General features: G+C 51.5%; 1 protein-coding gene across 3 annotated transcripts in view; it reads right to left on the bottom strand.

Moving 5' to 3' along the window:
- Positions 1-59: 59 nt before the first annotated feature.
- The window catches only part of NOS1 (nitric oxide synthase 1), a 58,099-nt gene continuing 44,039 nt past the window's right edge, over positions 60-14,119 (bottom strand). For 2 of the 3 annotated variants that reach the window (XM_015294873.4, XM_004934480.5), the window contains exons 20-29: positions 13,089-13,167; positions 12,404-12,597; positions 11,611-11,780; positions 11,163-11,373; positions 10,396-10,483; positions 9,984-10,105; positions 9,524-9,672; positions 9,063-9,257; positions 8,502-8,620; positions 60-7,595 (exon numbers count right to left, since the gene is read on the bottom strand). In XM_015294873.4, the coding sequence (XP_015150359.3) occupies positions 7,580-7,595; positions 8,502-8,620; positions 9,063-9,257; positions 9,524-9,672; positions 9,984-10,105; positions 10,396-10,483; positions 11,163-11,373; positions 11,611-11,780; positions 12,404-12,597; positions 13,089-13,167 (1,343 nt within the window). In that variant the 3' untranslated portion in view covers positions 60-7,579. The remainder of the gene's footprint in view (positions 7,596-8,501; positions 8,621-9,062; positions 9,258-9,523; positions 9,673-9,983; positions 10,106-10,395; positions 10,484-11,162; positions 11,374-11,610; positions 11,781-12,403; positions 12,598-13,088; positions 13,168-14,119) is intronic. The other variant, XM_040648234.2, reaches the window with a different exon arrangement.

Below are 14,119 nucleotides of genomic sequence, written 5' to 3'. Positions count from 1 at the left end.
TGTGTCAGGAGAGACCTTTGAGCGTGAAGAGCCCACAGACAAGAGAAGAATGAGGTCTGTTGTGTTTTAGTTATTTATTATTATTAATTTGACTGTAATGCAAACAGGCATAAGTACTCCATAAAATCGTAAGATTGGAACTATACAGAAAGGTGCATGCTTTAGAACAATGTGGATATCTTGCAAACAGAGCCAGAGTCAGTCCAAGAGAGGGGGCTGGAGTACATAGTACGAATGGCAGAGATATTAGCAGCATTGAGAGCTCAGAGGTAGGGGAAAACCATGTTTCTGACCACTTAAAGCACTGGTATGATCAAACACAACACTGCTTCGCCCTCACTCCCACTGCCCGTACCCCTTCACTCCTCAGAAGAAACCTACCTTAGAATCGCACGAGAAGCTGCAAGATAAACCACCCCTCTCCAGTGTCTGATGGGATGTCAAGTGAGATGAAAGTCAATGCACCGGTCTGAAATCGTGGCATCATTTTATTGACCAGATGAAGGCACGGTGACATGAGGAGGCGCTGAGGGGAGGGAGGGAGGAGCAGGAGGACCAGGGAGGGGAGAGAAATTGGGGTCCCATCCAGCAGAGCAGAATTCACCCACAGCTGAAGAGTTTAGTAAACCTCTGCAATGGAAATGTCGGGAGTTGCCTGCCCCAAAGCTACTGCCCTGCACAGAGTGGTCTCCTTTCTCAGCTTGGAACCACTGTTCTTTAGGAAAAAGGCCACCAGAACAAACAAAAAGAAAGAAAAAAAAACCAAAAAACAAAGAAACAACAAATCAATCTTTGAGGCTTATGCTTTCCAGAGGTGCTTAAGGGAATCAGGAGAAGAAATCCCTGTTCCTATTACAAAAATTAATTGGCACTGAATATCAAATTCCCTGGGTGGATGGCAGCACTCATGTTTCTAACTACATGCAATCTAAAAAGCAATGAGTCCTGGCTGAAAGTCATCTCACTATTTGTCTGCTGCCTGGGGAGTTGTGTGCAGTGTAGAAGAACTCAGGATGTTGCTACAGACTAAAGGAACCTATTCTCAAGCTCTTTTTAGCATATAGATCCCAGGGTTTTTGAAGGCATCTCAAGACAGCAGGGCACATTTAACCGTAGGTATTCTGGATATACACCTATTTTGTAGAATTCCAACAAAGCAGACATTTTGCACTGAATTTCATTGGCGTCAAAGCCATCACTTCAATGCTGAGCACGTGGAGATGCTGAAACATCTTCTATTTCCAGACATCCTGGTGAGTACTGTAAAACATATTCTATTAAGACATGGTTTCATACCATGATCATACAAACAGAAAAACAAAAACCACATTTGAAAGCAGGTGGCACTAATGCCTCTTGTTAGATTTGAATGCATATTAAGGCAGTTTTATTGCCTGTGGAAAATTATAAAGTCTACATTAGCAATTATTGTGGGGACAAAATACTCAGTTTCATCCAAAGCAACAAAAAGAACTCTCAGATCACTTGGTCTTTTTGAATGGCTTTTGCAGTATTTAGCCTTTTCCTTTTTTTAAGTATTAAAAATGCCTCTAGAAGAAAAGCACTTTGTTCTGCGTTATTCACTAGCGGATTTCTGCACTAGCCCTATGGAACTGTGTGCCAGCTCTGCAGTCAGGCCATGCAGAGTACCTGCAGCCCAGCTCTGTGCCTCAGCCCTAGAACTGCTGCAAGCTCAGCCTGCGGGTCCCAGAGGAGCCCCCAGCATCTTGCCCTGCCATGGCAATGAAGAGCAGCTGCAAAGCCTTGGCCTGCAGGCACCTATTAAATAGAGGGTGCTGAAGGCAAAGCTCATGCATCTCACTTTTGATGTGTTTGCTCCCTCCTTCCTCCCTGAAATCTAGCCAGGTAGGCACATGAATGAGTAGGCAAGAAAACAGCAGCACTCACAGTGAGGCACTCGCACTGGTAAACAAGCTGCAGCTGCTCAGCTATGAACTCACAACCTGTTCGGTTGTTTTGTTTTTTTTTCCCAGTGATTTTGATGGCTCAAACTTCCATCACAGCCTTCACTGGAAACATCTGTAGGGGTGGAAGCCAAGACTTTCCAGTCTGCTTTATTCCTCTCGCAGCAGGATACAGGTAAGCCTGCATTACACTGCTTAAATATTTCACGAGTTGTCTTTGTAGCCATGCTCAAGTCAAGCCAATTTCAACCTCCGTAAGATCTATTTTACTTCTTGAACCAAGTGCTTTAAAGCAGCAATCTCATTAGCTTTCTCCAGCTCCCCTGAATTCCTATGAAATACACACAACCATATGGAAGAAGCTAGGGCTCAGATCTCCCTGTTGAGGGTAGATTTCAAATGGAATACTAGAGTCATGCATTGCAGGCAAGTGCAAGTGCAGATTGACATGCGCAGAAACACTGCCATCATGAAACTGCTGCCACTGCTGCTGTGAAAGCCTTATCCTGCAAGCTGCTGAACATCCCCAATACCACAGAAGCCAGTGGTTGTGGATGGCATTTTGTACCTGGAAGGACTCAGATGCAAGACCAACTTTGTCTGAGTTTGGGAATTCAATTTTCCAAGCATTCAATGCTGTCCAGATTTTGCTCCTCCTGTTATAGCAGAGGAAATTGTTCTAACAGAGACAGAGCTACAGAAGAGTTGAATAGTCCTGTAAGCGTGTCTCCATCTGTTCTGTAAAGAGACTGCACGCCCCTCTGGAACTATCAAAGCAATTGCAAAGTTATCAGAGCAATTCTGAAGCTGAGAACTGGTCCCCAGTGAAGACAGGAACAAAATTTAGTTTTGAGCATAAAATTTCCTTCAAAAAATGCTGGGAACTCTCCACAGCTTCCCCATAGGTATAAATCAAAGGTCTGTAATGTCTTCAGTACTATGTCAGAAGGCAGCAGCTTGGGCTCAGGCTTAGTGCAGGTCCACAAAGCTTCATCAGAAACACAGCCTTCTCTAAACAGCATAATGAGAACGTGGCCTTCAAAGTGTGGTAGGTGCTCACCAATCAGCAGTATGTGCAGAAGATGGTGTCCAGTTTGCACCCACACTCTAACTCTGCCCTGTCTTCATACCGCTATGAAGCCCCACCAAAAGAAAGCCACAGAGCACAGCAGAGTTTATAGCTTGCGCTCAGTGATCCCATAAGGAATCTACCCACCAAGGTTTTCACTTGTGATATGAAGTCATCCGTTCCTCTCAGCCTCCAGTCTCTGTGTGCTTGGAGCAGCTCTGAAGAGAGAAGGAACTGGAGTGCACCCTCAACACCTCTTCCTAGCACAAGGCACTACACGCCTGCTGTCGTCCCCAGGACCTGCCCTCACCCAGCTGTGCCTTTTGGGCAGGCAGACAGGGCTGGGGAGGAGAGAGGAAGGATCTGCCGGGGGAGATGGTGCAAGGAACCTACAGCAGGTGAGAGGCATTGCACGCTAACAGCAAGTGAACCAGCAGAGCAATCCCATTTAGATCGGACACAGCTTCATGCGACTGCTGTCTCTTCACAGCTCCTTTTCTGCACGGGAGCAATCATGTTTGCTCAGGACACAACTGCAATTTTCCTAGACATGCACAGAGATATCTGAGTGTGGACGCAGTCCCCTGCTTGTCACTGGGGAGTGTAGGCACAGGACAGGGACAGGGAGCATGGCTGCCCAGCCTTAGACTCTGTTTCTCTGGCCAGTATGGATGCAACTGCCTTGATTCCTCCAGCACAGTGAGCTTAGGTCTACCCAGTGATGATTGTCGAGTGTGTTGTCTTTGCAAGTCTGATCCTGATGAGAGAAGTCTCATTATTTTCCCGCTGTCTCTCATAGATAGCAGTAGAAAGAAGAACGGCAAACTCCTAAGCAGTCCTTCTGGGGAGATGAAACCTTTGAAGTCATCAACAACACAGGCAGCAGGTACCCTTGTGCTGAACGAACAACTTATTTTCCCCTGCTAATGGACACAGCAGGTTGAGAAAACACAGAACCATTTCCCATGAATTTTCAAGTTGGTACATAACTTTCTGTGGACATCTGAGAAACTTACAAATTAAAATCTCTGCAGAAAAACAAAACAAAACCCTCACTTGGTAGCATCTTGAAAATCCAATCTCCCATTTAGAGAAGACCCTCTTTGTGTTTAATCTCTGGGGAGCAAAAGGAGCTGAAGTGCTGCAAAACAGGCAGCAGTGGTGGGCATCCTCCAGGACAGGGATTGGGTTGGGCCAGGAGCCTGTTGGGTCCTGTGTCCCCTTGCTGCAGGAGCTGCATGGGACAGGGCAGCAGGCAGCCAGCAGTGACATTTGTGACCTGAATGCCCAAAAGGCATGGTCCATCCTGGTGTGACACCCTGGGCAGCTCAGAGCACCTGTGTGCAGCACTCCCTGCTGTTTGTGCATGATGGAGATACCGTGGCTACACCCACGCGTCAGACATGTCACACTGAGATGAGCAGAGTCTAGACAACTGGTGGAAGAGCCACATTTGTGGAATGAATGATAAAGCAGATCCACAGGTTTATTTCTCCCTGCACTGTGGGAGAAAATTAAACTCGAAGGGGAGCGCGAAGCCTTTGCAGGTTAAAGGGATGAAGGGGGAGTTAAGACATCTGAACTGACTTGGCAAAATGCAATGAATCAGAATTCCCAGTAATTCGGCTTGTGAGGAGCGAATGGTCCTACTGAGGCAGAGGGAGAGGAGAGGCATCTTGGAGTCCTGCAGGATGTACAGTTCTGTGGACCTTTGTGGCAGAGCCAGGCAGGCAGGCTGCCCTTCAAGCAGCATTTCTCTTCGGAAGGATTATGAAGGACTCACCTAACCATCGAGCTTCAGACAGCCAAAGCTGTCTGCCCTTTTGGAAGTCCCACTGAAGGCAAGGCACATGCCCTGTTCCCTCTTTTGTGCTTCCCAGTGCTTTCACTGGTATCTCTGCTGGAGCAGGAGATGGAGACAGCAGGTTTTGGGGCGCAGGAAGAGCAAGCCAATTCATCTCAGCCAATGACTGGAGCAGCAATAGGACTTCCAGATGGGAGATGTTAAAGCAATACAGGCCAAAGGCAGGACTGGAAAAAAACTAATTGCCAGCAACGCAGGTTGAGCTGGAAGGAAGACGACAAGGGCATTTCTTTGGGCACACCCTCCTATTCAGGTTGTGTCGCCAGTTCTGTTAAAAGTAGGAGCAGAGCACAAAGTCTAGAGCCAGAATCAGAATCAAGGCAGGGATGTGATGTGAATTTGTTCTTTAGATCTGTTTCTGCAGCCATGGGATGTGGGTTTAGGGTCAGGTTTGCTGTATGTACACAGGTCTAGAGCCAGGGGTTTGGATCCCATCAGCAGGACACCTGTCTGAATTCACACATCCCAGCAAAAAGGGACCCAGCTATCTCACCCCACTACTTGCCCTAGGACCGGGGCACAGGCCCTAAAGGAGGACCAGGGGGTAATCGTCATCCCATCCTGTCCAGCATTCACCTCCACATCCCCAAGTCCCTAGGCAGTGCCACAAACCTGGCCTTGCACCTGCCATCTTAACGAGCTCGGCTCTGGCCACACCGTGGCAGCATTCCTTCACATTTCATGCCCTGCTAAGTGCAAAACTGAGACCTGGGTCTCCGGTGCCGTTTCCACCTGGCTCTTGAACTGGAGCTGCTTCAAGCACCCAGGGAGTTGAGCTCTCAGCTACGGCTGGCCAAGCAGCAGGAAAGGGCAGCAGGCTGAGCGCATGGTACCTGCAATGTCAGGGGAGCCAGCGTGCCTTGCACCACGGGCTGAGGGAGCAACAAGCCTCATGCAGCTCTTTTTGTTCCCACTTGGCCTTAGGACAGCAAATCCTAGCCCTCTGAAAGCAAAGCTCTACGTTACAGCTCCTGAACAAGCCCCCTGCTGTCACTGGTACGGGTGCTTTTTTCCATACAAGCTTCAGTTCACAGCACAGCAGAGTGGGGACAGGAGGACAGGATCAGCTCCAACACCAGCCCCATGTCCCTGCCTCCAGCAAGGGCTGTAGCTGCCCAGAGCCCCTTGCCCTGCAGTGACGGAGGACAAACCCTCCTGAGGGCGAGTAGGGAGTGAGGGAACAAGTACACACAAGGTCGTGCTTGCTTTACCTCTCTGACAGCTCTCCTCCACTAAAGGGATCGATATATTTCTGTGACAGCGCCAACGGCTCATTTGTGGGGCTGCAGTTTTGCAGCCGGGCTGAGGTGTGAGCGTGGCAGAGCCCAGAGTCACGCAGCAGCCTTGCAGTCCATCTCACCTCCAGGTCAGCGAGACATCCCAGCAGAGACAGCTTGTGCTGCTGGCAGGTGGCACACAGCCTGCAAGAGGGGACAAGGCTTGCCACCGAGATGCTGCATATATTTATTTGGCAGGCAGGTCACTCCATGCTGGCACTTGCTGCTCCTGAAGCCATGAATGAGGTTGGGATCTGCTGTCCCAGAACTGCTCACAGCACTGCACTAAGGTGGAACTGGTGCTCTCCGTGCTTTCAGGAACCCTCTGTCAGCACAGCCTCAGCAGGGACCAGGTGGTGGGAGCCTTTGTAGCCCTCCAAGTTCTGCCTTCCCACATGGAGGTGTTCCTGCACCCAGGGTTGAAGCTGCTTCTCTTCCCTCCTGGTGGCTTTCCAGTGTCACCTGGGAGAGGGTTCAAGCGTTCACAGTGTGCAAAGCTCAAGGATGCAGCTGAATTTCTGCCCCCAGCATCACAGCTGCAGATTGCAAATCTCCTGCAAAGCCTTTTGGAGGACAGCCTGGCGAAGCAGCACTCATTGCCACGAGTTTCTCCCTAGCACAGACATCAGCCTGTGTGTTCGGCGCTTGCTCTTCAGCAGGAGGACTTTCATGCCAGCAGAAGTGGGGACTGAGCAAAAGGAGAGACTTAGGGGGAAAGGGGAGCAGAGAAGGAGGCAAACAGCGCAGAGTGCATTTAGGAGAAACTACGACACGTGAACTGCAGACGTCCTGCCTTCTGGCTCAATACAGATGCGTTTGCACCCAGGCTGGGTGGGGATGAGCAAAGTTCACAGGCACGAGGACATGGCACATTGACTGCCCCCAGCCATGGGATCGTGCCCAGGCCTGAACAAGTCCAAAAGAAAGCAAAATAAATGCCAGGATTCAGCCAAGCCCCAAGCTTGGGGCTGAGGGAACAGCCCCCAGCTCCCATAAAGCAGCGAGAGCCAGCCAGCACCCAGCCCCTGCCACTCTGCTTGCCCCCAGAACACTAAAACGCAAATGGTCACAAAAATGGTGATTTCATGCAGCTGCAAAATGCCCTCATGAGAGGATGGAGAAACAGGAAGTTCTGTTAAGAGCCACTGCAAATTATAAAGCCATCGTACTTCAGTGGGGAAATCAGGGGAAGGGAAAGGGGATGAAAAGAAACCACCACAGGACAAGAGAGAGAGCAAGAGAAAGAGGAAGAAAAGGCAATAAAAATTATCATCATCATCATCATCATGACACAACAACAGGACAAGAGACAGAGTGCTTTCCATGGGCAGTTCCCCCGGAAAAGGAGCCACCGTGTCCATGAAATACAAAACCCAGTGCCCTCGGCGGGAGTGGGCAGCAGGTGCCGGGACTGGTTGGGCATCCCTTGGGGCGAAGGGTCCAGTTAGGAGCAGAAAACCCTGCAAGGGAAAGGGCAGAAAGGGCTCAGAGGGAGCAGCTGAGCACCCTGCTGGGTAATGTGGCCCTAATGCGAGATGAGTAGAGTTGATGTAGAGCAAAGCTGTGCCGGAGCTTTGTCCTCTGCTTCCAGGAGGGCAAGATGGGATCCTCAGGGGTCTCTTTGGAAATCAGAGTACTGTGTTCTCCTGTGTACTTTCCCACAGGGCATCTGACAGTACAGCTGGGGAAAGGCAGTTATCTTCCCATAGGTCCCTCCAGATGACTGCTTACTGTTGCAGATATGCACAGAGCTCTGGCAGCTGGGTGAGGTGGGCACTCATTAACCCTCCCTACAGATGGGAACTGGAGGCTCTCCTTGCACAGTGCAGACCCTGGTGTGTGCACTGCATTGGAGCAAAATTCCTCCCAGGCACCACAGAGGTTGGGAAGCCAGGAGTGCACGCCAGCACAAAAGCCAGGATGAGGAGTGAGATCCATGCCCATCCCTCATCCTAAATAATCCTGCCCACCAAGGGAAGAGTCCCTCAGCACAGAGCTGAGCACATGGCAGGATGTGACAGAGCACCAACGCCTCATGGCACAGAGTTTTACTTCTTTTGCTTGTTTTCTCCAGAGTGGAAAGACAGAAAAGCCTCCAGATCTTTCCCAATTGGATGTGCAGCAGCCTAGGGAGCTCCAACACAGGTGCCCCCCAACATGGGTACCCCCCAACAGCTGCCTGCACCCTCTCTGCTATCTCAGAGAGACAGCCATGCAGCAGTCTCTGTGACACATGCAGAAGTGAAATGTCTTTTTCCAGCCACTCTTTAAGGCTAGAGATGTGCAGAAGTTAAAGCTCCTTTCCCATCCCACAACCCACACACTTGGGGACCAGAGCAGGGGTTAAAATAAACATGTCAACTCACTCATCCGTATCTTTTTTGCTCTCCTCGATGAATGCAATAGACTCGGATCTAAGGCGGTTAGTCACTTCGTACGTGCGCAGGGTGACTCCAAAAATATCCTCGTGGTACCGGCTGTCATCCTGAGAGTGAGGATGGAAGAGGAGCGAGGGGAAAGAAAAGGGTTTACAAATGGTTGGTGCTGCCGTGTCACAGAAGGCTGCAGGGCTGTGGGCAGGTCCCCAGTACACACCAAATGTCATGGGGTCAATAACGAGGGCTGAAGGGACAGGGAGGGTAGAGGGGCAGAGAGAAACGGTGGTGACACAACCTTCCCAAGGTCGTGCTGCATTGGGCAGCCCTGATGTGGGAGAGACAAGCAGGGGACCTGCAGCCTGCCCCTTTATCTTGCTGCGGTGACAGAGGGACAGTGGGCACTCGGTGTGGTGAATGGGCCCAACAAAGGTGTCCAGAAGAGCTCATGGGGACGAGCTGTTCATCACCTCAGTACTGTCCCTTTGCAGGACGAGGCACCAGGTGCAGTGCCCGGGGCAGGATCTTGTGCAGGGCACGGACACCACTCACCCGTAGCTTGCTGATGAAAGCGCCTGCCTCCTCCACTGACAGCTGGCCCTGCTGCCTCACGATGCGCTGAACGGTCTTGAGGACATCCCCAGCCATGGTGACATCCCCACAGACGTAGATGTGGCCTCTCTGCTCCTTCAGCGCTTTGTACACCGTTTGGGCCAGCTGCTCCTGTAACACGTCCTGCACGTATTTCTGCAGGAGGGGGAAGCAGAGTTAATTTCAACTTCTCAGCCCCCTCCACCTGCATGCTCTGGGAGCCCCAGCTGCCTCCAGTGCCTCCCATGGAGGCCTTGCTGCACCCCTTTGGTAGAAAGGAGATGGGTGAGCAGCAAAGCTTCATTTGGCACTTTTTTCTGCTGGTTCTGGATCGCCCTGCCTGCTGACACCGTCCTGCTGCCCCATGAGGACGTGGTGTCGTGCTGAGAATCCCCACCCACACCCCCAGCACCCACCAGCACCTTTGGTTTGTCCGGTTCCCGGGAGTAGGCTGTGTACAGCTCTCTGAAGACACCTTGGGTTTTGGCAAAAAGCGTCTCCTCTTTGTAGATGTGATCAATCCTGGATTGCCGGCACCCAAACACCAGAACCATGGGACAGGGCTTCAGGCCTGGGGAGAGATGGGGGGAAGCTGTCAGCCTGCAGACCACCAGCATCCCTTTCTGCAAACTGCATCACTGCCAGCCATGCCAGCAGCCCATGCGAGGGCCAAAACATCCAGAAAAAAACAACCAACCAACTCAACACTACAATACAAAGAACCATAAAAACTTTGAGTTTTATAGGAAGATTGTTGGAGAGTTTGGGCTGCATTCCAAGTCTGCAGACCCTTCAAGGAGGTCTGGGCCAGCTCAGGCCCCCAACCAGTCCAGGGTTATGATTGCTGCTTGGGGTGAGGAGCAGGAAGAAGTGTCAGCTCACCTTTGTGCTGGATTTCAAAGAGTCGCTGTTGCCAGAAGCTCCGGAATGGGGCAATGCCGGTGCCGGGGCCAATGAGGATGCAGGGCACCTGGGGGTCCTGCGGCAGGTGGAACCCGGGAGCCCTGCATGTGTTGAAGACATCAGTTAAAAGCCAGACATGATGCTTTCTGCCTTGCCTCTGCTAGCTGAGACATTGTCCAGAGAAGCAGGGATTGAAATCCCCAAAAGTGACATTTTACTGCAGAATAGAGCACCCAAGAGGGACCCATGTGTTCACAAAGCCAGCCCTGCTTTCTCTGCTCCCTTGGTGCTTTGCAAAGAAAGACCAAGGGGAAAGAGCTCCTTCTGCAAGGGTCTTGCCCCATCCTTCACCTTCTTCTCCTATCCTTCACCCCCTGTCTGGGCCACTCACCCTCTTACAAAGCAGGGCACGACCTCGTCACTCTGGATCCTATTGAGCCAGGAGGAGCAGACTCCATGATGGATAGGGCCTTCTCCATCTAGGAGGAAAGAGAAGAAGGGCTGCACTTGGCACACCAGCCAGTACTGAAATCTCCTTCCTTTCTGAAACTCTCCCTGCTACATTTCCTCCTGCACTCAGAAACCCATTGCCTGTCAGCATCTCTGATCCATCCCCATGAGTTTGGGAGGGGGTTGGCACTTGGATCCCAATCTCCCCCAGGAGCCAAACCTGGGATAGCTGGACTTTCATGATACCTGGGAAGCCCCCAGTTTTGTCTTTGGCAGCCTAAAGTGAATGGCCAGCATATTCTCCCATGTTCTATGGTGGCATCAATGGACTCTACCCACGAACATCACAACCAGGGCTGCTCAGAGACATCAGTGCTTCCACTGGTACTGAAATCTGGCTGTTAGTTGCTGCATGGACTTTGGTATGGGCAATAGAATGGTCCCACATGGAGCACAGAAGCCACTGCAGCTGGTCTGCTGCTGGTACCTGGGCCAAGTCTGGCAGGCTGCTCTTAGGTGGGTGGCCCTGTTCCATGCCATGGAACAGCAGTATCACGGGCTGAAGGCATCTAACCGCTGCAGCAGGTAGAAAGGCTTCTACGTAACATCTCTCAGTCAAAGCCCTTATGGATTTGCCCATGTGCTAATGTTTTTGCCCTAGTCCCCACTCCAAGCCTGCCTCCTCTTCCCCCTGTCTGAGCATGGTACCTCTAGTGCGGTAGGAGACCACAGCCACAGTGAGATGGACCTCTCCAGGGTACATCTCTGGAGAGGAGCTGATGGAGTAGTAGCGGGGCTGCAACAGGGGCAGCTGCGTGAGCAGCAGTGTGGAGGGCATCTGTACCGAGGGGAACTCCTCCAGCACTTCCACCACGGTGGGGTTCTTGGACCACTTCCACTCCTCGTACTCCTGCAAGCCCTGCAGCCAGGGAGAGAGGGAGGGAGGGCTGCAGCATTGGCCTCTATGTGCCCAGAAAGTTATTTTATCTGGAACTGAAAGACTGGGCTACTAAACAGCGTGATGCTGAAGAGGAAGGTCTACACCCTGAGGTGTCATTCATTAATTTTAGGGCTGTCATGTGTAAAAGTGAAGGAAGTCTACTTCAGAAGTGAAACAACCCCTCTAAGCCCCTGCAACTGGGATTTGAGTTTTTACCTTGCTAAGGACCTGCAGACGTTTCTTCTCCTTGTCACTGGTGGCCAACAAGGCAAACTGCTGTAGCAGCAGCGGGGTGGGAGGGGTGGTGATGTCCAGATAGTATTTAAAAGCCTGGAAGATGGTGCATGGTGGGATGCGGTTCTCATCTGTCCAGTTACTGATGACGCCTGCCGGGAGGGAATCCAGCACAACCATGGGTCAGCTGAGTGTAGGAGACAGAGTGGGATAAATCCCTGCTTTCATTCCCCCCTGCTCAGCTCTGAGACAGTGAGTGATGAAGAGCCAGAAAGAAATGTCAGAGATATCTTCGTGCTACAAGTGAGATGCTGTGCCATGAGCACAAATACAGAATCTGATACTCCAGCACCTTCAGCTTTGGTCACTCTGAGTGCATGCTATTTTCCACCTCCTCTCACACCACGCATGGCAGTAGGGCACTGGGCTCATTCCCAGAATACTGGAATGGTCCACCAAGATGCGTTAGCTCATCTCTCCAGTTCCAGACACTGCTCCTTCTATAAGAATATTAGCACCTTTAATTGGTCTGGAGAACAAGGAAGCCTCCTCTGTGTTCCCTGCTCGGCCTTCAAACCCTTTCTTTGCACCATAAAGAAAGAAGCAGGAATGGCTCTGGGCAGCAGAAGATGGAGGTGTTCCCAATCCAGATAAATTCAATGAGATGGGAAAATTCCTCCTTGAGGCCACCTACCTCCTCGAGGAGCTACAAGGACCAACACAGGGGATGAGTAGGGGGAGTCCACCTCCATGTAGGGACTAGGGATATGCTTACCTAGAGCTGTGCTCCTCTCCTCCAGGAGCTCCACCTTTACTAGCTGGTTGGCTGGAGGAGCATCCTCAAGCCTGTCAATCAGGGCATTGACCAGCTCCTCGTGGTTCCCTGGAAAGACACCCAAGTGGTCCCCAGGCAGGTACTGCAGCTCCTGGTGGCCATTGGTGTGGAGGCGCAGGAAAATGGTCGAGCGACTGCAGAGAAAGGAAACAAAGCAGGATGTGTTTGGGGGAGACCAACAGGGAGCTGCTGAGTGATGTCCTTGAGAGATGTGATGCTGGGCACCCCACAAGTACAACAACCTGCCTTCATAGAATCATAGAATGACTGGGTTGGACGGGACACTAAAGATCATCCAACCCCAACCCCTGCCCTGGGATAGTTGCCCCCACCAGCTCGGTCTGCCCCGGACCCCATCCATGGCCTGGAGCACCACCAGGGTTGGAGCACCCACAGCTCTGGTCAGCCTGTTCCATTCTCAGGCAGGAGACACAGTGGCCAAGATTTCACCACAGAGGAAAGCAGGACATACCCTTTACCAGGCTCACATGGCCATGATTTGCACAAATGTAGGGTCAACAAGACCTTTGGTGTCAGGGATGCATGCAGCATCACATGTAGAGGTGCTTGGGTGCCCTGTGAGCGCATTTGGTTCCAGCAATCCTGGGATGCTAACGTTTCCTACCTGGACTTAGGGCTCTGCAGGTTTTGGCGTGTGATCAGCCGGGCTGCATAGACACGCTTTTTGTGGATGCTGTACAGCCCTGCAGAGGAGAAGAGCCCATGAAGAGACATAGCAGAGCATTGGGAGCCCTGGGGGGGATGCAGCACGCGTCCCTTCTGCAAAGGACCAGGGAGGGCTCAGCCACCACCTGCACAAGGTGTGGAGACAGGACCTGACTACCGGTGCCACCTGGCCGGCAGCAAGGTGGCTGAATTGGGAAGTGCCAGGGCAGTGCGGCAGAGCATCAGCTGCAGGAGCCATGCTGAGGGGCCAGGTGTCGGTGGGCTGGCCCTGCCATTGCACCGCAATGCTTGGATGAGCGGCATTTGGACAAGGCCAGCTTGGACAGTTCCCAGCTTTCCAGCTCTGTGCTTCACAAAAAGGGGTCAGGAGGAGGGAGAAAAGCTCAGAGCTCAACATCTCTGTTGCGGAAACAGGCAGGGAACAACCAGAGGGGCCTGAGGTCATCACAAATTCATCCTTGAGTGTGTGATGGTGTCCTGGTTTCAGCTGAGACAGAGCTGATTTTCTTTGTAGTGTCTGGTATAATTCTATATTTTGGATGTAGGGGAAAGCAAAACTGATAACACACTGATGTTGTAGCTGTTGCAGAGCAGTGCTGCACAGAGCCAAGGACATTTCAGCTTCTCACACTGCCCTGCCAGCTAGGGGCTAGGGGACAAAGGAGCTGGGAGGGGACAGAACTGGGACAGCTGACCCAAACTGGCCAAAGGGATATTCCATACCGTATGACATCATGTGAAAAACTATGTAATGGAGGGGAGTTGGCCAGGGGAGCAGCCGCTGCTCAGGGAATGGCTGAGCATCGGTTGGCAGGTGGTGAGCAATTATTTTGTGCATCACTATGCCAGGTTAAACCACAACAGGTTGGGGAGAAAGCAAGACTGAAACAATAGGAATGTAATACAGGAAGACAGGGAATGAGTAGAAAGGTTTGGTTCTTTGCCCCCACTGCTCCCAGTACATCTCAC

This window comes from Gallus gallus, chromosome 15, assembly GCF_016699485.2.
Source record: "Gallus gallus isolate bGalGal1 chromosome 15, bGalGal1.mat.broiler.GRCg7b, whole genome shotgun sequence".
In the NCBI taxonomy this organism is placed as follows: domain Eukaryota; kingdom Metazoa; phylum Chordata; class Aves; order Galliformes; family Phasianidae; genus Gallus; species Gallus gallus.
Note: the sequence above shows the minus strand (reverse complement) of the source record. Positions and strands in the feature narration are given on the sequence as shown.